The sequence below is a fragment of the Mustela putorius genome, unplaced genomic scaffold (genome assembly GCF_011764305.1).
Source record: "Mustela putorius furo isolate JIRA1106 unplaced genomic scaffold, ASM1176430v1.1 tig00003853_pilon_pilon_pilon, whole genome shotgun sequence".
NCBI lineage: Eukaryota > Metazoa > Chordata > Mammalia > Carnivora > Mustelidae > Mustela > Mustela putorius.
The window spans coordinates 71,353,345-71,376,715 of record NW_025422005.1 but is presented as its reverse complement, the minus strand read 5'-3'; the positions used below and the strand labels follow the sequence as shown (position 1 = coordinate 71,376,715).

The 23,371-nt window shown below is 41.2% G+C and overlaps 1 protein-coding gene across 1 annotated transcript in view; it reads left to right on the top strand.

Moving 5' to 3' along the window:
- The window catches only part of DDAH1 (dimethylarginine dimethylaminohydrolase 1), a 134,159-nt gene extending 111,881 nt beyond the window's left edge, over positions 1 to 22,278 (top strand). The window contains exons 5-6 of the mRNA XM_004752674.3: positions 16,606 to 16,749; positions 18,980 to 22,278. Coding sequence (XP_004752731.1) covers positions 16,606 to 16,749; positions 18,980 to 19,096 — 261 coding nt within the window. The 3' untranslated portion in view covers positions 19,097 to 22,278. The remainder of the gene's footprint in view (positions 1 to 16,605; positions 16,750 to 18,979) is intronic.
- The last annotated feature ends 1,093 nt before the right edge of the window (positions 22,279 to 23,371 follow it).

The window sequence follows — 23,371 nt, the reverse complement described above, 5'->3', positions numbered from 1 at the left end:
CGTCTTGTTTCATTTTTTCCTTCCTTCCCTACTAAGAAATCTTTTTAAAAAAAATAATCACTATCTTTATTTTTATCTTTCAAAATGTTATATTAGTCCAGCAATATGTAAGAGTATTTCTAAATCTACTTTTCATTGATGGTCACTGGATGCTGTGGTTGGGGTCCGATGTTGCTCAAACACTGTCTTTATTAAATTAAATTAAATTAAATATATATATATTAAAAAAAAAAAAAGGAAGCTTTGCAGATGTTACAGCAGCCATTCCCTTTTAATCTCTTTCTGAAGTGGGATTAAGTTCAAAGCTGTGACCATATATCCAGAGATGACTCATCACATAGACAAAACAATTGGAAGCCAAATGAAAGGTGTTGAGTCTATTGCATTTCATGCACATTTTCTCATCACTCATTCGGTTTTCCATCCACACTCTGACAAGGGATAAAAGCTCAATATTTCTCAATATACAACTAGTAGTAGTTGTAATATCGGTAGCAGTAATAATACCTTTTAGGTGTAAAAATCAGGTTAATTTAATTTGAGAAGTCTAAGTTAGTGGCTTTCAAATTAGTGTACCCAAGAATCACATAAAGTGCACATTTGAAATGCACATCACATTCCTCGGATTCACCAGGACAAATTCTGATTCAACAAGGCTGGGAAGGAACCCACGTCATGATTTGGATGTAGGTAACCCATAGATTCCCCTGTGAGCAATACTGGGTCTGTCTGGAATTCACCAGATAGCAGTTCCTACACTGGGATATGAAGGCAGGGGGAGAAAATTCATTCTAAAAGTAAATTGCTATGTCCTTGAACAGAAAATGTCACGAAATATCATTCAGAATAATATCATACTGAGTAAAATAACTGGCACTTCAGAGAAAGAGTTCTCATGTGAATGAAAATGCAGAATTCCACTAGATTATTGAAATACAACTGCTTACGAAGAACTCACTCTTCTCTAAAATGCTGTATGTTTTTCAGGGGAAATGCTTATAGAGTAAAAGATACATATCATGTGTTCTATCTCTATTGGTAACACTTGCATGTTAAAAACAGTGTATCTGAAGTGAGTTATTGCTCTAATTCTCATTGGGCACATAGGCCATCAGACTTGAATAGGAAAGTCTTCATTTCTTCTGAGCTCTGAAGTCCTGTGGCTTGAAAATAAACATGATACTAAATTCATCAAGTAAGGCAGGGCATCTTAGTGGCTCCCTCCTTTAAGCATCTGCCCTCAGCTCAGGTCATGATCTCTGGGTCTTAGGATCAAGCCCCACGTTGAAGCAGAGAGTCTGCTTCTCCTTCTCCCTCCTCCACCCCTTCTCCCTCTTCCATCCATTTGTGTGTGCACACTCTTTCAAATAAATAAATAAAATTTTATGAATGAATGAATTCTTCAAGTAGAATGGATAAAGGAGGAGGGAAACACAGGTGTCTGTCTGGATAAGAAGTTTGTCTGGTCCCATCCCTGAGCTTTATAGGGAGAATTTGAGAAGGGGCCCTGGAGAGCAACCAGAGCGAGTTAAATTCTGGGATTCAGTGACCAGAGTTGATTACACAGAAGGCTATGGCACAGGTGTTGATGGGCAGTTCCTCCTTGCTGTTCAGTAAAGGTTGAGCTCTAATTGTGTCTTACACAAAATTGCATTGGGAGATTTTAGGAGGATTTTAAGAGTTATTGAAATGCTAAATGCAGTGCTAGAAATGATTCAGTCACTCAGCATTCAACAAATGTGTACTGAGTGTCTACCACACGCCAAGCACTGCTGCAAAGCACTGCTCAAGGGGCCAGTGGTGTAACTGTCTTCCTGGAAGCTTTTAAATAATCTGTCTTTTGGGATGACTTGCATACCTTGACTTGATTGGATTCAAACAGTATGTCAATCGCCAAAGCAATCAAAATATATATAATGATGATGTAAAAATACATTACTTTCTGAGTCGTTGATGATGCTAGCTAGTTGCCTTTCCCAACTTCCTATACCACCCTTCCTTTTTATTATTTGAACCTTGAGTTTTATGTGAGCACATTACCACTTGAAAGAAAGTGGAAGAAAGTCTGCATTTCTCAGCTTCCTTTGGGCTAGGCATAACAATGACATAACAATGAGACTAAGTATTGCCGATAAAAGAAAAGTAGAAGTGCTGGGTATGAAATCCAGGCCGTGGACTGAAAGGGAGGAGTTGTGCCTTTTTCCCTTTTCTGAATCTCGCTGCTTGAAACAAAGGATGTGATGGATGTGATGGCACCACAGCTCTTTTACACCAGGAGGACAGGAGCATGCTCAACCCTAGGTCTGGAAGAGCAAAAAGCTAGAAGGCCCTGGATTCATGATGACTGTCAAGTGACGACGCAGCATTATGACCTCAAAACTCTTCTTATGTGAGAAAGGTTTTTTTTTTTTTTTTTTTTTTTTAAAGAGGGGCAGGTCATTTCTATTATAGCCAAATTTAGTTTGTTACAGCCAAATGGAGAGAAAGGATTTTGTTTGCCTTAGGGAGAAAATTCAATTCAAGCTGCCTAAACAAGGGAGATTTATTGGTCCATGCAGTTCTAAAGTAATGCAGACTCTACAGTAGGGTTGATTGATCTGCTTGATGTTGCCATCCAAGAACCAGAATCTTTTGGGTCGCTTCCCCACCTAACACATTCACTTCATCAGAAAGCTGCCTCCCTTTCAGGGCAGCAGTGTGACTGCCAGCAGCTTCTGATGACAGGCTAGCACACCTGTGTTCAGGGAGGGGAACATTCATCCTCTCAGAAAAGTAAGGAAGCTTCTTTCAGATCTTATCTATTCTTATGAGTCTGAATTGGTCATCTGCCCATCTTTGAACCACTGACTGTGAGCAAGGGCTGACTTACACCCGAGCTGCCCTTTCCTGACTGCACGGAGACGTGCCGGGCACCGCAGCAAACTCTCAGGGGCACCATGGCCTCTTTTAGCATTTCAGAGATAGCACAGATATACCTGTCAGATAACACACACAATTCTATTGTTAGATCACTTGGATCTAAATTCTTAATAAACTAAAGTGTTAGGGTTTGGGGGAAAACCTTTTTTGGCAACACAGACGTGTGGTTGTATTTTATTTGTTTATTTTGGTTTTGGTATGGTTTGGTTGACCTCAAGGCACCATAAAAGTATTACTGAGGCTCTGTGAACCAAGAAAGGAATTGCTGGACCAGAATTGGGTAGAATTAACTTCCCCCAATTATGTGGGCTACACAGAGCAGTGTAGATATAATGAAAAGTGGGGTAGTTACTAAGAAAGCAGAGAAAAGATGTGGGGAAAGCAACCAGAATGTTCACCAGACCCCTCAGAAGAGCTAAACCCTGGCTTGCTCTTAGGAAGGGAATTATCTTTTTTTAGGAAAACACAGTGGGTTCTTTGGGGTGAAAGGTGGTATCTTTGAAGGTTTGGGGTCAGTAGACAATACAACAAAAGAGAAAGCAAAAATGTCCTTTCTTAGAAGCACTAAGAACGGGGAGACAGGACAAGAGAAGAGAAAAGGGAGTGAGAAGAGGCTTCAGCCACAAGACAGAGTTGTCAAGTCTTTGAAGAACACCAGCATTCAGTATTCAATTTTAAGTGTTCATATTACTGCAATATTCCAGCCTCCCAAATCTGGGAAAAATCTATGACTCCATGTGAATAGGTTTTTTGAGGCAATCAAAAATGACTGAAGTCCCTGCCTAGGATGACATGGTTGAAAAGAAGAATAGTGCCTGTAAAATAACTATCTCTGAATGGACGTAATTCTCTGGAAGCTGCGGCCAGAGACGATATGAGAATATAAGCTCCTCTCTTTCCACCTCCCACCCTTAACCCCCAAGATAGGTAGAAATTATGGAGAGGGCACAGAATAGTGGTTCTTGATCCTGTCTACATATTAAAGTCACCTGTTTAAAATGAATGTTTAAAAGGAAATACTGATATTTTGTCTAACTCCAGACCAAGTAAATAAAAAATCTCTATGGTTGGGACCCAGAAATCTGTATTTTTTAAAAAGCTCTCCAGATGATTTTTGTCTGTAGCCATGGTTGAGAACCACTAGCCAATGTAATATCCATTATATAAATCAAGGAATAGAGGTACAAGACATTCTTACTTAGATCTTGAAGAGAAGAGAGACCCCTTAAAGTGGAGTGGGGAAGGGGGTAAGGGAGGAGTTGACATGGTTCCTTCTTGTCCCACTTAAATTGTCTCCACCAAACTAAGACCTAAGGGAAAGTCTGGACTGAGTCAGGAGAGCTAAGATCTAGTCCTTACCTTGCAATTCACTGGCTTTATATGCTTTTAGCTAAGTCAATTAATTTTTCATCTCTGAATCTCTGTAAAAGAGAAATGGACTTGATAATTTCCAAATTTGTGCTCAGTTCTCAAACTTACGATTCTTAGTATTCTATAAAATGACCTCACTTCCTCAGCAGCTCAGAGTACTTTATCAACATTCCCTCTCTGACAACAACAAAGACCACATCCAGAAGGAAACCAATCTTTCTTCCCAACCCAAGGTAACTCCCCACACAAGAACAGACAAGGTGGGGATGGCTGTTTTCTTCATTAACCGGGGTTTGGTTTTGATCATTTACAGGGTATTTCGGTTTCTGGAGAAAGATATATGGGGACAACAGCTGTTTTCTTAAACACTTATCCCTTTCTTTCCAGGGGTCTTATTAATTCCAAGGAATAATAGAAGAGTAAATAGTACACTTACATGGAAATTTGATTTCTTTCTTTTTATGGTTGTTTTCCCTTCTCCTTCCCATAAATATCTGCTCTTCTCCTAAAATATGAATTTGATGAGTTTCTCCTAAAAACAGTGGTTTTTCAACCGGAGGCAACTTTGCCCCCCAGGGGACATTTGGTAATGTCTGGAGATATTTTTGTTACAACATGGTGAGTGGGAGAGTGGATGCTTCTGGTATGTAGTCCGTAGAACCCAGAGACGCAACTAAACATCCTACAATGCACAGGACGGACCCTGTAACAAAGAACGATCTAGCCCAAAATATCAAGAGTGCTGAGGTGAAGAAACCCAATCCTAAAATATGAATGGGATTCGTCAGCCCTGTTTTGCAGGAATTGTCATTTCTGAGCATATCACAATTAAGGTGCTTCTTCCTGATGAGAGACAGCGGTGATTCCTGAACGTCAAGAAGCTCATGCCAGCAAGAGAGATTTCAGGAGCCAGGAATTAAATAGCTATATACAGTCCAGTGTTTGGTAGATGTTTTGTATAGCATTATTTTCAGATATTGGAAGTACTTACTATACATGGACAAGATGGAAATAAATGTGAGATGATCGCAGAAATTGAGTAACAAGGCCACGTGTAATTGCCTCTAGAGATTTGCATTACCAGCCTTTGAGGGAAGTGGAGCCGGGGCTTCTGAACTGTGATGTTCAGCCTCTTTTTCTGACAAATGCAGTGGAGGTAAATGGATTTTGTTTGGAGTGTGTATGTTTTAAAAAAAGATCTGAAGAACTCACTTCAAACTTTTAATAGTGGTTACTCTAGGGAAAGCGGCAAGACAGAAGAGTAAGATGGGGCAGAGAAGGGAGAAAGAAGACTTCAATTTATTTAAATCAGCTTTATTGAAATAAAATTTCCATATAACAGTACTTTATTTCATTACACATTCACACTTCACACTTCGAATATACATTTCAGTGAGTTTTGACGAAAGTATACAGTTGTTTTAAGTCCAATAGAACTTCAACTTTTCATAGTTGAATCTTTTACAAGAAGCTTATGTGTTGTAATATTGTTCATAATTAGTTTTTTTGTTTATAATTAAAAACATGTTTTAAGAAGAATTGTCTGAAATTACATTCTCCTACCTCACCTCATTTTGTAAAAGCGGCTTACAAAGATGCATGAAGGATAGCAAAATAACCAGAAATAAAAGGGTAATATGACTTGAAAGGAAAACAATGATTTAACTTGAAGCCAAGGGGTCCCTGGGTAGCTCAGTTAAACATCCGATTCTTTTTTTTTTTTTTTAATATTTTATTTATTTATTTGACAGAGGGAGAGAGAGATCACAAGCAGGCAAAGAAGCAGGCAGAGAGAGGGGGAAGCAGGCTCCCTGCCAAGCAGAGAGCCCAACGCAGGGCTCGATCCCAGGACCCTGGGATCATAACCTGAGCTGAAGGCAGGGGCTCAACCAACTGAGCCACCCAGGTGCCCCTAAACATCAGATTCTTAATCTAGCTCAGGTCTTGATCTCAGGGTCGTGAGTTCAAGCCCCACATTAGGCTCCATGATGGACCTGGAGCCTATGTTTAAAAAAAAAAAAAAAAAAGGATTAAAACCCTTTTCACCTTATTTTGCCTGTTTGAGAGCTTTGATGAATTCAAGCTCCTATTTAACGAACTCAATTTGCCACCCTTCCTTCCAAGAGTTCATGAGTTTCATAAATCCATTGAAAGTTAATCCCCAATCATTGCTTGCCCAAGAGGACACAAAAGTTATATGAGCCAGATTTTAAAGTTAAACTTACCCATGGCATTACCAGAGAGGTAACTTTCTATGAACAGCCAACTTAAGCTAATAACATCCACGAACCAAGTCTTATAAAACCATGAAATTTCCTGTGTAGGGCAGCGGATTCCTGGAGTCAGTTCCTACCAGCTTATGAGGTTGATTGTTAAATTTTCAGATATTTTGAGGCACCTGGGTGGCTCAGTTGGTTAGCGACTGCCTTCGGCTCAGGTCATGATCCCCAGGTCCTGGGATGGAGCCACACGTCAGGCTCCGATCAGCAAAAATCAACAGAAGCATTCTCTTGTGAGAATCAGTTGGCAGTATGAAATTTACATGTGAGAGTATTGACTATTTTATTATTATTTATAAATTGTGTGTTACCCATCCTTCATATCAGTAAAATTTATAATAAATTTATGTGGGTATATTGTGCATGTATTTTCCCCTACATTTACCAGCACACTACTGCCTGGAGCTAAAAATCTCAGAATACAGATATACATTAAAGATTTATTTTTTAAAGATTATTTATTTATTTATTTGACAGAGATCACAAAGTAGGCAGAGAGGCAGGTCGAGAGAGGAGTGGTGGGGACCAGGCTCCCCGCGGAGCAGAGAGCCCTATGCGGGCTCGATCCCAGGACCCTGAGATCATGATCTGAGCCAAAGGCAGAGGCTTTAACCCACTGAGCCACCCAGGTACCCCTAAAGTTTTTTGGTTTTTTTTTTTTTAGCCATCTAGGCTAAGATAGAATTGGAGGCCCCAGTGATGATTTTGTCATCTCGTTCCAGGAAAAAAAAAAAGCGCTCTTTCATGAGGACAGATTCTTCTCTAACCCCAAGGCAACATTTTCGCAAGAACCAAGTAGACAGGGCAGAGGATTTTTGAATGACTCTAAATCAAAGCAATAACAATTATTGTAAAAAAAAAAATTAAATTCATGCCCTTTTGATGAGATAATCAAGGAATATTTGCTCATATAGAAAATAAGCACTAATCCACCAGTGGTAGGGTCAGGATTGATTGGGGGCATCATTGCAAAGTGCGTGTGTTTGGTCATTTCTTCTCTGTCACTCTGAAACCTACCTATCTAGAAGTGATAATTCCTCTTAAGCCACTGTCTTTTTCCATTCTCAAAGGCTTTGCTCTTCTATCATCTCCTTAAAGAATATAACAGCTAGCTTTAAGAAAACCAATCCTGGGGCGCCTGGGTGGCTCAGTGGGTTAAGGCCTCTGCCTTCGGCTCAGGTCGTGATCCCAGGGTCCTGGGATCGAGCCTCCCATTGGGCTCTCTGCTCAGCAGGGAGCCTGCTTCCTCCTCTCTCTCTGCCTGCTTCTCTGCCTGCTTGTGATCTCTGTCTGTCAAATAAATAAATAAAATCTTTGAAAAAAAAGAAAAAACCAATCCCTATAGTTCAGTAGAGAACTTAGATGACTTCAGGAATCAGACCTTCTCCATCTAAAAGCATTTAAATGCAAACTTGTAAAAACACATACATGTCGGGCACCTGGGTGCTCAGTCAGTTAAGCATCTGCCTTTGGCTCATGTCCTGGGATTGGGTCCCACATTGGGCTACCTGCTCAACGGGGAGTCTGCTTCTCCATCTCCCTCTATGCCTCCGCTCTCCCCATTCTCTCTCTCTCTCTCTCAAATAAATAAATAAAATATTTAAAAAATAAAAATATATGCATGTCAAACAAGTTGTATCTACAAGAAAAATCAGCCCAAAGGCTGCAAGTTAGTGAGCTCAGAGTGTAGTCTTTCAAGGGATATTGGAGAGGTGGTAGTTTGGTGTGACAGGAAAAAGATAGGGATTTGGAGGTTGATGGACTTGGACTTAAATCCTGGGTTTACTGTCTTAACATGTGACCTTAGACAAATTACTGAATTTCTCTGAACCTTAGTTTTCTCATTTGTAAAAATGGATAACTGTGAGAAATGAATGAAGAATAGATGAACCACCAATAAATAGAAGATAGCTCAATAAATGGTCCAGTTGTTTCTTGCTATCAAATGACACAGGGAGCCTAGGAGATCCCCAAGCCCCCAGGACCCCAAAAATTAATTTTTGAAGGTGGGCTTAGGGTGCAGGTATCTGGGAAAGCATAGCCAGGGCATGACTTCAATATCTAAGTAGGCAACAAGATATATCTTTATGAACAAGACTATAGGAGATCTGTTTCTGCCACAGAGCTAGTCAGAAAGGAGGTAGGATCCCAGATTTTGCATTTTGGAAGTGGTGCTTTGGTCTGAATTTCTTTCCTCTATACCCCTGAAATTAGAAAATGAGGATTGTGACTCACCCAGAGAATCTCCCTTGTTCTTCCTGCCTGTGCCTTGCCCCCCAGCCCTCCATTGAGCTCAGACTGGTCCTCTAATAAGAGGGTGAGAGTTTTTCCCAGCCTTCCACAGAAACCATTGTTTTTGAGAATCCCTTCCAGAAAAGGTTCGTGTGCTTTGTGGTTGTAGTTTGAAGGAGAGAAGTCTTTTGTCCCCATGTTCAGGTGGGCATTATGATCTGAACAAAAACAGCAACTCCAAATATATGAGGGAATGTGTGGAGGAAATGGCAGCTAGCTTCAAAGGAAATATTTGGCCTTGAAGGTTGGCCCAGGTTTAACTAAAAGGAACCATGTTGCTTTGCTCTTAGGATCTGTGTAGCCCATCTATTCAGAGAGGATATTTAACAGACAGCCTTTCTCGGGTTCTGTTCATTTTGAGCTGATCCATGGAAAGATCCATTAAATATGAAAACATAACAGTTCTAGAATATTGTCTGTAGTTATATTGACTCGGCCTTAAAAGGACTGCCTGGGCTTAATGCCTGGTAAATTGTCAGCTCTCAATAAACTCTTGATGGGCAGATAAACAAATGAATGAATGATTTTAGATATATGGTAGCAACAAATAGTGTGCTTGAAAATCACATACTATATATCTCAAAAGAATCTATAATCTGTTCTTCTTAGTATTGAGTGTTTTAATATGTTGGAAAGGGTACATATGTATATTTCATAAATGACCAATTATGAGTGAGCCAAACACACTCTGAATATTCCCTAGCCGTCTCTAAATACCTTCTGTACCCCTTTCAGTATCTGACCCATAAAAGTCCTAAAGCATTCTGTGAAACATTAGCCCAAGAATTTTTTTTTTTTTAATAATTGATGTAATACAAAGAAACCATGAGTAACAAGTGGGAGAATGTAGCCGCCTTCCAGCCCTTTGAATGAGAAAATTCCCAGAAATGCTGGGAACTGCCGGAAATGCCTGGTTGTTAATACAACTAGCCATGCAAATTCTCTTGGGCTAAAAGCCAGACGTTTCCCACTCTGTTTTGTGACAGCTCCACTCTGGGGAGCAAGGCTGATTCCTCCAGATCAGCCGCTGTGTAACAGACCATGAGGATTCGGCGACGATGATTCGGTGGTTTTCAGAGCCATTTCCGCTCTGCCGCGTGCCTTCTTCATTAAGGGGGTGCCTGTAATGGAAGTGAGCTTTACTTTCTTTTCACTGCTAGCATCCCCTTCGTGCGCTTGTCCTGCCTTAAATTATAGATTGTCATCACCTGAAGGAAGAGCCTGCAACTCAGTTAACCTTGGATGTCTTTCTCTTTCCCACCTCTAGCTGTCCTGTCTAGCCCCCGGGGGCCCTTCCATCAAGAACTATTGGATTGAACCAAACACTGGTTGTGTCCAATGCCAGTAATACTCTGTTTTACACAAAGTGGAATAATTCCTCTGGGAAATGGCACAAGTCCGAAATGGCATTTACAGCAAGGACTTGACGCCTCAGATCTTCCTCTAGAGCCGGGTCAAACTCACACATATTATCCGGAGTCCAGGGCCTCTCCGGAATTTAGTGTGTCTGTGGAGGGTTTCGGTGCTTCCTCCTTTCCAGTCTGGCTTGGAACATTGTGAGAAGCAGGAAGTCGATCCCCTGGGGTTAAAAGAACACTGTACACAGAGCTCTGGAGCAATATACCACCTCCACCCTTTTTTAGGAAAAAATGCTGGCACATAGAACTGCACAGCCAACAGCTACATTCTCAAGATACTTGAAATGATGCTCATCTTTTAACAAAGGCTTCTGTGCAGCCACAGAGAGCAAACAAAACCTGCTCCTCCCCTCACTGCGGCTGCATCTTCGTCCTCAGGAGCCCGAGCTCTTAGGGGCCCTGCCCTGCCCCAGGTGCCCGGGAGCACAGCCTCACAGCACGAGCTCCAACAACAGAGGAAAGATGTTAGAGATACGGTCTTCTGAATCTTTTTCTGTCTGTTCCTCTCTGAATGGTTAGCGCCCTGCCTTGTGTATATCCCTGTATTTCCTGGTCCCAGCTATAAATAAATGTCAGGTTGTCTTATTCAGACAATACCAACATATAGGAAGGAGGAAAACAATCACTCTCACAGGAAAAGAGAAACCTGTTCTTTGTTCCAGAAACAGAAACCCTTTGTGTTTAGAATAAGTACCTTGACTTTTTCAAGAAAAAAAAAAAAAAATGTATTTTTTTTGTTTATTACTTAAAGTTACCATTTCCTAAATCGTTTTCATTTAGAAAGATGATGCCTGATTTTGTTGCCTCCTTTCCCCCGTTGAACAGAACCCCTCACTACTCCAAATGGGGCCTGTTCTGTTATTAAAAGCCTTTTCTCTAGGCACATTTTTTAACCTGTCTTAAAATGATAACCATGGGGCCTAGATAAATTGATTGAGAATCTTCTCCTAAGGTGGCTTTGTTAAGACATTTAAGAGTAGCATTTATCAATGAATTACTGTATCTAGTCCCAGTGTTAAATTATCCCCCCCCCCCAGGGTATAATTCCTTTCCTGACAACAGTGAAAAAAATGTAACTATCCTCAAACAATGGGAGGTAGGTACTAGCTCTGATGTCAGTAATTTTTAAGAATACTCCCACCAGAAGCTATAAATTATAAATATAAGGTCTGGAAAAGAAGAGAAGTACTAATGAGTATGGAAAACCAGTGATCACAATTTCAAATAAATGTCGTTAACTGAAGAACAAAGCAAACGCAGAGGAACCAAAGGAGTGTGATTGTTCCCTCAAGGAGCTGAAGGTGGGGGATGGGCGGGAGGGTGGAAAGAGGTGGAGCCCAAGTAAATAAAACACCCCAGGAACGGAAATATAGTCTCTATTACCCGAAAGAAACTGGGAACTTTTTCAAGTAGGCACGACCTTGGAGATTTTAATCTGTTCCCTCACTAATAAACAAGAAGTCAGTACTGATAACACTCCTTGATAATACTTCCTCTGGAATGTACAACATTCCATGTTTCTGCTCCTTAGTCACTACCGGACATGCATGAGTCGGACGGAGAGGTGTGGAAGTTGCCAGGCTACTCGTGGGACCATTGAAGGTATAGTCAGGCCCATAGGTGTGATCTTGCTGTGTTCCTTTCTCTTTCAGCTCTTCTTACACTAGGATAATAGTGTAACCTTTGGATAAAGAATGTAGTGAATTATCTGTAGACCATGAATTAAACTGGAAAACCAACTGGCCACTCTCTAGTGCTTATGAATGGTGGGAGCAATGAGTCTGAATGTGATGGACCAAAATATGCTGCCCATGGTTCTCCCAGTGGCTTAGAAAATTAGGTCAATGGAAATACTCAATTTTCTGGATTTTGTTTTCTTTGTGACTGAGCTTGACGAGGTAACAAGGGCTGTACATACCATGTTTTAAGGATCTTTTTCCTACTTAGTAAGCCCGCTGAGGCCCTACTTAGTAAGCCTCTGGCCCAGGGAACTGTCTCCTGGTGGTCTGGAAGTAATCCTGAATTTCTCGAGTAAACTCAATCTAATCCACATGAAAGACAGTCACTTCTAGCTGTAAATGAGCAGACTAGCCATCTTGGCCCACCTTCAATAACACATAATAAGTAGAGATTCAGACATACTATAATCCTAGACCCTGTACCCAGAAAGAAACATGCTGGCCAGGCTGACTAAGAGTGATGGCTGAGAAGTTTCATAAATCCCAATTTGTGTGTTGATTTAGAGATAGTTCCACTTAATAACTTGAAGAATCCGTCTGCTCACTGGGCTTCTGGACCATTTTATTAAATCATAGGATTGCAAATTGACAGAGACATATGTATGGTCATTTCACTATACACAAAGTTTTGTTCTTTTCTTTCTTTGTTTTAATGCTTTCAGGTGCTGCAGACTGTCTAGCTTGTCCCAGATCCACCACTTCCTGTCACGTTACATCCAGAATCTTTTGGGTAGGACCGTAGACTGTAGTGTCCTACTGTACAGCTTTAGGAAAAAGCCAAACATTGGCTTTAGCTCACATTAATTAATGAATTATATTTCCTTTAAATTAATTAATTAAAGATTAACTAATGAATTATATTTCTTTATCTGGACGAAGACCATACCTTGTTTTTATATATGCAGTTGTTCATATATATAAATTGTGAACATCTCAGTGTACTCATTTTTTTTTAAGATTTTTTTTATTTATTTGTTTGACAGAGAGAGAGATCACAAGGAGGCAGAGAGGCAAGCAAAGAGAGAGGGGGAGGCAGGCTCCTCAATGAGCAGAGAGCCCAATGCGGGGCCCAGTCCCAGGACCCTAAGATTATGACCTGAGCCAAAGGCAGAGGCTTAACCCACTGAGCCACCCAGGAGTCCCCTCAGTGTACTCTTTGAGGTCTGCTATAGCCTTTGAAAGGAGTGAGGAAGGGCTGCCTGGGTGCTCAGTCAGTTAAGTGTCTTCTTTTGGCTTGGGTCATAATCCTGGGGTCCTGGGATGGAGCCCCGCATTGGGCTCCCTGCTCAGCAGAGAGCCTCCCTCTCCCCTTGTCCCTCCCCCTGCTCATGCTCTCTCTCTCTCAAATATATAAAATCTTTAAAGAAGAAGGGAGGAGGGGTGGAGGAAGAGGAGGAAAAGGAGGGAAAAATAAATCAATTAGTTGCAAGCACATTTTGATCACCTGCTAGATGCCAAATGACTTGCAAGAAACAAAGAGGGAAGTATGCATATTTATTACACATTTAATATGTACTAGGAACTTGTGCTAAGCACTTCATAGACATAATCTGTTTTGCTTTGTTTTTTAAAAAAAATAACCTTCAGGGGCATCTGGTGGCTCAGTTGGTTAAATGTCTGACTCTTGAATTCAGCTCAGGTCTTGATCTCAGGTTTTTGAGCTCAAGCCCCACTTTGGGCTCCATGCTAGGCATGGAGCCTACTTTAAAAAAATAAAATAAAATAAAGCAAAATAAAATTTAAAAAAGTAAAATGTTCAGAGCTACTCTATGAGAAATAGGTATGACGCTATCATCCAATTTAATAGCTGAAGAAATTGAGGCTTGAGGAGCTTGCTCAAGGTCACACAGTGTATAGCAGGGCCAGGATTCAGACCTAGCTCTTTCTGATTGCAGCTAACAACTTGACCCTTACTTGTCTGGTCATGCTGCCATAAAATAAATACTCGAAGCTTAGTAAGGGCTTATTACTGTGCCTTATTATATACATTATCTTCATTTAACTTTCACAATAAGTATATGAAAGACTATTATTATCTCAGTTTTATAGTGAGAAAACCAAGAGGTCAAAAAACAAAAAAAGCTTAAACCCAGGTCTTACTCCAGTTGATGGTCTAATGTGCCCCCTTCCACACAATGGAAGGTATTATTAATATTTTTAAAAGCAGCCAAAAAGAAAGTCTGCATAAGATGTATTTATGTAGCAATTCATAATAGAAGAGAGCTACTTGGATATGGATTTTTTTTCTTATAAGCCTCTCCATAGTATTTCTGGGCATATCCATTATATAAGGAGGGCTAGGTTGAATATGTTTTTAATTTTCTTAGAGTAGCTACTCTTGAGGAATGTCTTTAACTTCTTAAGTGTCCACATATTCAAGTAGATCTAAGGTATCTCCATCAGGGCTGTAAAGAACCACCATGGCAGGAGATGCCCTCTATGGACCTGTCCCTTTAGGGGACAATTTAAGAAGCACAAGACAGACATCCAGCCCAGTCAGTCCTGTGGCTACCCCAAACTGTAGCATGTTGTAACAGGCTTATGTATGAAAGAAGAGTTAATGATGCCACAAAAGAATAAATGTTAAGTGCCAAATGAGGGCAAAAAGGTCGATGTTACAGCATATACTAGGAGAGGAAGAACTGCCACAGCCCTGGAGGTCAAGAAAGAGGACAAAGAAAGACAATTAATAGAGAAGGGTTTGAGTTGTTCATATGTGGGTTTGAATCTACCCATGTGACTCTGAGCAAGTAAGTTATTTGATCTCTCTCAGCCTGTTTTGTTCATCTGTAAGATGGGAGTTCTGTGATCAGATAATACATTTTAAATGTTTCCCGTGGTACCCCGTTTCTTCTTCTGTATAACTGTCTGCCAGTCTCCTCCATTAGGCTGTAACCTCTCAAAAACTGGGTCTGGGGGCGCCTGGATGGCTCAATGGATTAAGCCTCTGCCTTCGGCTCAGGTCATGGTCCCAGGGTCCTGGAATCGAGCCACGCATCGGGCTGTCTGCTCATTGGGAACCTGCCTCCCCCACCCCCTCCCTGCCTCTCTGCCTCCTTGTGATCTCTCTCTCTGTCATATAAATAAGTAAAATTAAAAAAAAAAAAAAACTGGATCTGTGTCCCACTCATCTTTGTGTCTCTCAGCCTTTGGTACAGGGCTTAAGCTCATGCCCATACCTGATGTTTCTTTCTGTGCAAAGGATATTCCATTTTCAGATTACTTGTGCCCTCTCCCGACTTTTGACATATTCCACACGAGGAGAAGTGAATGGTTTACTTGACTGGCGAGTCAGGGAGAGCTTATTCTATGCCACTCTCCATGTTCTCTTTGGCATGAACTTTCTACAAGGAGCATGGAGTTATTGCTCTCTTCCACACTGTGAATCTTACTGTCGTTTGCTGCCACCACTGAGTGGGCAAGCCTACCTACTTCTGAGGTCTAGTAATATGAAGCACATTTCCATATAGATATTGAAAGGTAGAGGGAGACCTGGTCAGAAAGGTAAAATCAAACCAGATTATGGAAAAGATCTTGTTATACCCTTATGGCATGACATTTCAGCAGATTCCTTAAAATATATGGATATTGATCAGGAATGAAAAGAGTCTACATGATGAAGCAGAAAATATATTTGGCTTTTGTTTGTTTATCTGTTTTGGGTGTTTGGATATTTTTGTAGTGAAGGAGGGGTGGTTGATTTTTGGGTTTCCATTTTCATTATGTTGAGATGAGGATAAGGTGTCAATTTCTAAAAATTTTATAGAGTTCACTCCTGTGATTTTTTTAAAGTTATTATATATGAAGGCATTTATAAACCCATCATTTGATTAATAGGCCTGCTAAATCAGGTGGGGTTTTTTTGTTGTTTTTTTTTTTTTTTTTTAATCAAGTGTGGTCTGGGACCATCTGCCTCAGAATTACCTGGAGAACTTTAAAATGCAGATCTCTGCACCTCACTTCAGATCTGCCAGATCAGAATCCCTGGCGGTGAGCCCCGAGAATAGAAGTTTAACATTCGCCTCAAGTGATTTTTATGCTTACTGTATTAAAGGCATCCCCTGCCATCAGACAGGTTAATTCAATTTAAGTGTATTTGCAAGAGGAAATTGCGTGTGTGTGCGTGTGTGTGTGTGTGTGTGTGTGTGTTTATTGCTAAATCAGATTATTGACCAGAATGATTACCACTCTGGTCCCTTTTTCCTATAGACTAGGACAGCCCTGCTTACTCAGCCAAGAATGTCATCAAAACCCCAGCTGGGCCTTTTGCATATGTGTCCATTTCATGTCTCACTGATAGATCTTATGAACAAAAAGTGGAAAAATTATGGCCAGTTTTAAAACCTTTTTTAAATTACAGACAAACACACACTTTAAAAAGAAGAAGAGGAATGCTTGCAGTTCTTCCAGAGAATCCTGACTTCATGGGGTTTTCCTCTGGGATCTAAATGACTAGAGGAAATAGGCAAAAACTTCTCAGGAACATTCTTCGGCGTCCGTCGCGAGCTTATACCCATGCGCTGCCTTCCTTCTGTTTGAAAGTGTGGGGAAGTGCTCCGCTGAAGCCTGCTGTGTTTCTCCTTATAGATCATGCAGCAGATGAGTGATCACCGCTATGACAAGCTCACTATGCCTGATGACACGGCCGCAAACTGTATTTACCTAAATATCCCCAGCAAAGGTCACGTCTTGCTACACCGCACCCCAGAAGAATATCCAGAAAGTGCAAAGGTAAAACAAACAAACAAACAAACAAAACCAGCCTTTGTGGCCAGTGCAGCTGAGTAGGCCTCTCTGTGACAGTCTTCCTGCCTGGGGGTTTTTTTCATGATGGAGTGACAAATAACAGGGGCTTCCTTTTTCTCTATACACGTCAAATCATTAAGAAAGCAGAGAGGATAATATAGTTTTAGGGCACAAGGAAAGTTAATTTAACTCATTCTTCTCATTCTTGTCTCTGATGACAAACACATGCACAGTAATTGAGGTGATCATGCCCGGTATTCAAAACTTTTCAAGTAAGTACTTGGATTTTGCACATTTTTGCTGCAGCTCTGGTGACACGTATCTCCCCGCACTGAGACACTCAGCATAGAGACTTAACAGTTGGACGGTCAACTGTGTCATTGTTTTCTGGCAAATCTGAGCTGCCCTTCACCAGAAGGTCATTCGTTTTTTTATGACAGAGAAGTGTGAGTGACCCAAAGAAGTGGGTGCTCATTGTCAAGGCTGCAAAAAAGGAGCTTTGGGCTGTGCATCCCGGGTAGCGATGGATCAAAAAGATGACACACTTGTCATCAGGCACCTGTCCCTCTAAGAGCTTCTGCGTTTGTTCGCCACCACGGGAGTTGTCCCTAGACATGGAATTCTTTCCTGGTCTAAGATGATGTTCCTTGTCCTTCGGGGCATTCTGCCAGTCTCTTCTGCACACGCAGTCACAGCAGTGCTCACCCGTAGACCCTCCAAGTGTCCATATCTGTGTTAGGCATTTCAGCATCTTGCTCTCTGCCCAGAGGAATCAGGTACTGACACTCAGCATGACAGAAGAGCCCTTAATAGCCACTGGTTTTTTGTTTATGCATCTTAAAATTTATATCTTTAAAGATTTTAGAAAATATTTTGGCCACCTTTCAGATACATGATACTGTGTAATCACCAGGTTTATCTTCTGAATCAGTCACCTTCTCAGCAGATAAAAAGGAAATGGGGAGATACATAGATGATTTCTCTGTTTCCATGGCTGGAAGTGTAAACCTGAGGAGAACAGAGGACCCTGAAGCCCAGAATGGGGCTTAACCAGGTCTCAGATAAATAGAGGGTCTCATACTTTATTGTGCATCAGGATTGTTTAAAAATACAGGTTTCTAGACCCCCCACCCTAGAATCTGCAATTTCAATAAGCACCCGGGTCAGAGAACCCACTTGGAGAAACAAGGCTCTGGACCGTTCGTGCTTCTCCAGCCACATGGATTGTCTGATGACCGGATGATTAACAGCTTTGGATTCAGCCCTGTGTCTATCCATGTCTATCCACAGTAACGATGATAACGTCCATGTTTACTGAGGCTTCCTCTTTGCCAGGCATGGGGCCCAGCCCACTCTGGGCATTATCTGATTTATACCTCGCAGCAGCCCTGTGAGGGCACTCTTGTTACTCTGCTTTTACTGAACAGTAACCCAAGGCTAGAAAGGAATCTGGCACTTGGCTGAAGTCACACTTTAGGTGGTGGGTTGACAGAACTGGGTCTGGAGCCCCACTCTGGTTCCAGCACTCTTAATTAGCCGCCGTAGTGAAATTTAAGGAACAATTCTTCCTAAAGAAGCATGGTAGATTGTTTTTTTTGACAGTGTGTTCCAGGTGATTTTGTACTTTAAAAAAAAAAAAATGTGCTTTGTTTGATCATCAGAGAAAAATCTGTGGACCTTTAATTCAAAGTTTAGACACATGCTTTCTATTATGTCAAAAGATGCTATAAGATTCACACCTGTCATTGAAAAGCAGTGTGACCTGAAACACTTCACTCGGAGTCTGTCTTGTCGAGTTTTTCCAGTGGTGTTGGTAAGGAGAGAAACCTTAAAGTTTAGTAGAAAGGGTTTTAAAGTGTGGCGAGGAAGGGCAATATTCAGACTGAAAACACTGCCACTGGCCTTCACGCACCACTCAGTCTCTCAGGGACAGCGGCAGAGTGAAGGCGTCTCTGGTAAAACCACATTTTTGACACATCTTCGACTTTGAGGTCAAAGCATTGAGCTCGTGATTCACCAGGGCCTCTCGCTCCACTGGGGGCCGGTGTGGTCTAGACTGCACGCGCCTCTTGAGGTGCAATGGCTGAGAAGCCTAAACTCGTGAGCCAAATGAATCCTCACACTAGGCGAGGAGGTGGGGGGTGGGGAGGACGGGGGTAAGACAGAGGCGGAAACATAACCCTTCTGCTTTACCTTTCCTTGATTTCTGCTGCAGGTTTATGAGAAGCTGAAGGACCATATGCTGATCCCTGTGAGCCATTCTGAACTAGAAAAGGTGGACGGGCTGCTCACATGCAGCTCGATTTTAATTAACAAGAAGGTAGACTCCTGAGTCGAAGTCCCCCCCACTCTCCTCGTAGCCGGCAATACCGCACTCACAAGGCCGATGACTGTACGCTCCTGTCGTGTTCATTGACAATCTACTTGCCACTGTGCTACTAACTCTGGTTTACAAAAGTCTCCTTCTGAGTTTGCTCCGTTCTGCACCCTCCCTTCCCTCCCCTTGTGGTGGTACCTAAACTGTGGGTTTTGCTAAATGAATTAAGCAATCTAGAAAATATAGAGCTCATGAATTATTGAACTGTGATTAATGGTAGCAAAGAAATACTCATTTCCGTGTTTGTGTTATCAATGTGAGCGCATATATATATATATATATATATATGCTGTTGAGTTGCCAGTATTGGCTAAAGAATGTCTTCTTGATCAGTCAGATAGGCCAGGGGTTCTTTTTTTCCTGTTTGTATTGCTCATCATCTTTGGTTCCTGTGAAATTCCTTGGTTCCTGGCTTCTCCCCTTTTCCTTCCATTTTTCATCTGAACTCTGGATATTTCATTGCCAGTTGCTTTCTTTTGCCTTTCTCACTTCTGTTGCCTTGGGTAAAATCCAGGGTCTTGACTTCTGGGTACCTTCCTGCGGGTCCCTCCTGTCTGCCACATTAGCCTCCTCTGACCCATGGCTCCATCTTCAACCACCACCCTCACTGTCCCCAGGAAGGACAGACAGGTTCCTCAGCAGAACTGTGACCAAAATCACAATGACTGTTTGGGGAACAGTTAACCAGGCATAGGCATATCCTGATGGGGTTTGTCCCGGACATCTGAATTCCAGAAGAAGTAGGGCACCACACCTAGGAAGGTAAATTCAGCTCCAGAGGGTTGCTAGAGATCATAGATCGAGAAGCCTGGAAACACCCCATGGGCACATCTCAGAAATCTTTAAGTCACATTCCATGCATTTTTGCTTCATTACTGACCATTTGTAGACCTCGGGGAATAGTTTTATTTTTTCCTTCGGCTCCTTTCTCTTCCCACCCCCTCTCATCATGACTCACCCTACTTCCAGCCTTCTACCCCCTGCAATTATCCTGGTCTAGCAAAGTTCGTTCTTTCAAAAGAGACATTGCATCTACAAATGAGTATTGATGGTCTCGTGAGAGCCAGATGCAGCATGTTCAGGAAGTGATCGGCTTGGTGCTTGAAACCACAGACAATGGACAATTCCACTTTGAAATATCTATGAATATATACTGTGGAATTCAATTAAAATTTCTTTCCTCTCTAGCTTTTAAATTACACAACCTGAAACTGATGCTGGTCTCTTACAAAGAACAATGGCGCAGTGAAGGGAGAGATCATTGTCTTTTACTTAAACCTGAAAGAATCAGCCTTTTAACAGGCCAGGGAGATGGTACTTTCCAAGGAATGATGACTGATCCAGGCATGTTATCGAACTTCCTAGTCGTCTCCACCTTTCCTGTATTGCCTGTAGCTTGTTGTTCAAGATTAACAATCAGGGAGATTAAGAAATATGACTTCAAGGCTTGCTCTGCTTACCTATGTGATTCTTTTTTTTCTTTTTTTTTAAGATTTATTTACTTATTTGAGAGAGAATGCATGCATGAGGGTGGGGGAGGGGTAGAGAAAGAGTTTTAAGCAAACTCCCCGCTGAGCTTGGAGCCTGACCCTAGGCTGGATCTCAGGACCCTGAGCCAAAACCAAGAGTGGGATGCTTAACCAACTGAGCCACCCAGATGCCCCTTACGTATGTATCTCTAACCAAACATTTCTTATGTTTGGTAAGCAAGACAGAATTCCCTCCATTCATATCTCCCCTGAGCAAATGGAAGTGACAAGCCTCCGATAAAACCAAGACACCTTAACCTCTACCTATCCTTTTCATTTATTTAATGATTTTATGCCAAAATTTGAAGAAATTCCTTCTCCTCCTTTTTATTGAACATTTAATTCATTCCCATGCAGGTGTCTTAGTTATAGCAGGGTATGAATGAACCATATCTTGGTCACTGGTTTGTTTCAAAGGGTCTCATGATGGGTGAATAATGTGTTGTTACCAGAGAGAAAATGAATGTTACCCACATGGTCTACTTCATAAGGAAAAATTGTCCTCCGTGATTATGGTTGCCCTTTTGGGTTAAATCTGGCCCTGTGCTGGCAAAAGCAGAACTTCTTCCTGGGGTAGTCTGGCATCGCAAAAACAACCTCGGGAAAGTTAACCCAGTCAGCCACATTAGGCTTACTATTAAAGCTAAGAGGCATATAATTTTCAATATCTTTACTTCTGTCATCCCAAATTGAGGAACTGTATTCTATTTAGTCAATTGCAAGTGCACAGGTTTTTCTTTTGAACAATTTGTTCTACAGAAGGCTGTTTTTCACTTTTCCTTTCCTTTGCATCTTTCCCCTCTTTGCTCCTCTGTCTCAAGAAATCACTTAGAGTCTATGTGCCTCTTCACAGAACTGTATTCTCTGCTCTGTCACTGATAAGATCGTCTTCTTTGGACTCCTTTTGTGATACGATGATGCAAAAACCCAAAATATCTGCAGCATAGTGGTAGCAATTTTTGATGTTCTAATCAGCATAACATTATCTTTGCAGAGGAACGATGACCTGTTACCTAGATTCCCCTCTAGTCTGTTGTGATTTATAAGGATAAATAAACTAACAGAAGCTGCTCTTTGACATTGTAAAGACATTAGGAATTGTATTAAAGTAAGGAAAAGTTAATTCCGATTTAGTTGGTTAGTAAGAATCTAACAGGGGCAATATAGAGAAAGTACATTATTTAGCATTATCTCTTCAACTGTAATGGATTGCTATAGAAATCAGCAGGCAGATCTCTAAGGTGTATTGATTGCTCTTTAAGCTACTGTGAACAGCTTAAGGCTATCTCTTCATCTCTACGGGGGAAATAGTCTGTAGGTGAATAATGTGACTTATATAGAGTTGCATGTTAGTCTTCGTAATTATTTAACCTTTAACATTCTACAGAACTCAGACATGGCCTCAACATGGTGTTAGACTTGTGCATTTTGTTTTACTGACCATCACATTCCAGCCAATGTATGGTATTCCACTCTGTGTGCCAAAACCAGTCATGCCTTTCACCGCCCTCTAGTCCAGAGAAGTTCTGCACCCGGTTTTAGTCTCTTGCTGTCCTGATGCTACAAGTATACCAATCACGATGGAATAAAGTGTGAATTGTACTGTGACCAACAGTGCCTGTCTCTTTTTTGCAACAAAAACTGCTGTAGTAATTGCAGTCACCAATTGCTTTGCTGTCAGCGGGCAAGTTTTTTCTGTTGTCCCATAATTAGAAACACTGCGCCTGTAAATCAATCTGCCACCAAAAGCTTGCATTAAAATGGTATCTGAAATGATAGTTCATACTCCAAGCACTTAAGAAGCAGGCCTGACACCCTTGTGAAGTCAAGAGGTCTTGATCTCAGCTGTGTTCCTCCTTGGAGGCTCCCTTTGTTCCCTTTCACTCCGACTGTGATAGGGCTCAGTCACGAAAGCAGTGGAACAGGTTTTCCCTTGTGCGTGCAAGAGTTTGGTTGTGGTTTTTGTTTGCTTGTTTTACAATAGGCATCTGTTAGGACATTTGAAGATTTTTTAATGAGTCTTTTTTTATTTCCAACAATTTTGGGGGGGCCAAAAGTAGCCTTATTATATTCGTTTTCTGATTGTAAAACATGATCGCTCTCTGTAAAAATAAAATTCAAATAATACAGCAGAAACTATAAAAGCAGAAGAGAAAAATTATCCAAAATTTCATCACAAAGAGATGCCATTGTTAACATTTTGAAGACTACCCACCCATCTATGAATAGGTAGAGATATAAATGTGGAATAATTTCACACCGTCATGATGTTTGATAGCTTGCTTCCTTCCCTTTAGCAAGGGAAGGCCTCTCTCCATGTCAGTAAATGGAGATCTACATCATCCCTGAGTATTCCATGATACCGTTGTCGAAGCAAACGACAAATTAAATTAGCTCTTTCTAATTTATATGGAGTGTTATGTCACAGATGTTCAGTATGCCCATGCTGCTGGTAGCCTGGGGTCTTCAAGCTATCAAAAATGTGCTGCTTATGAGGTTACACATATACCCAGAATTAGTTCAGTCTGGGGTCTTCTTATGGAAACTGAATGGTACAGGTAAAAATTGTTCACTAGAAGCACACACTAGTATTAAAATTCCCTCTCAGTTGATGTTGCATTGATTAGTTCTCCCGTATTCAGGCCATCATTGAAATGGGCACAGAAGCTTAAAAAAAAAAAAAAGCCAACTACCACCCCTG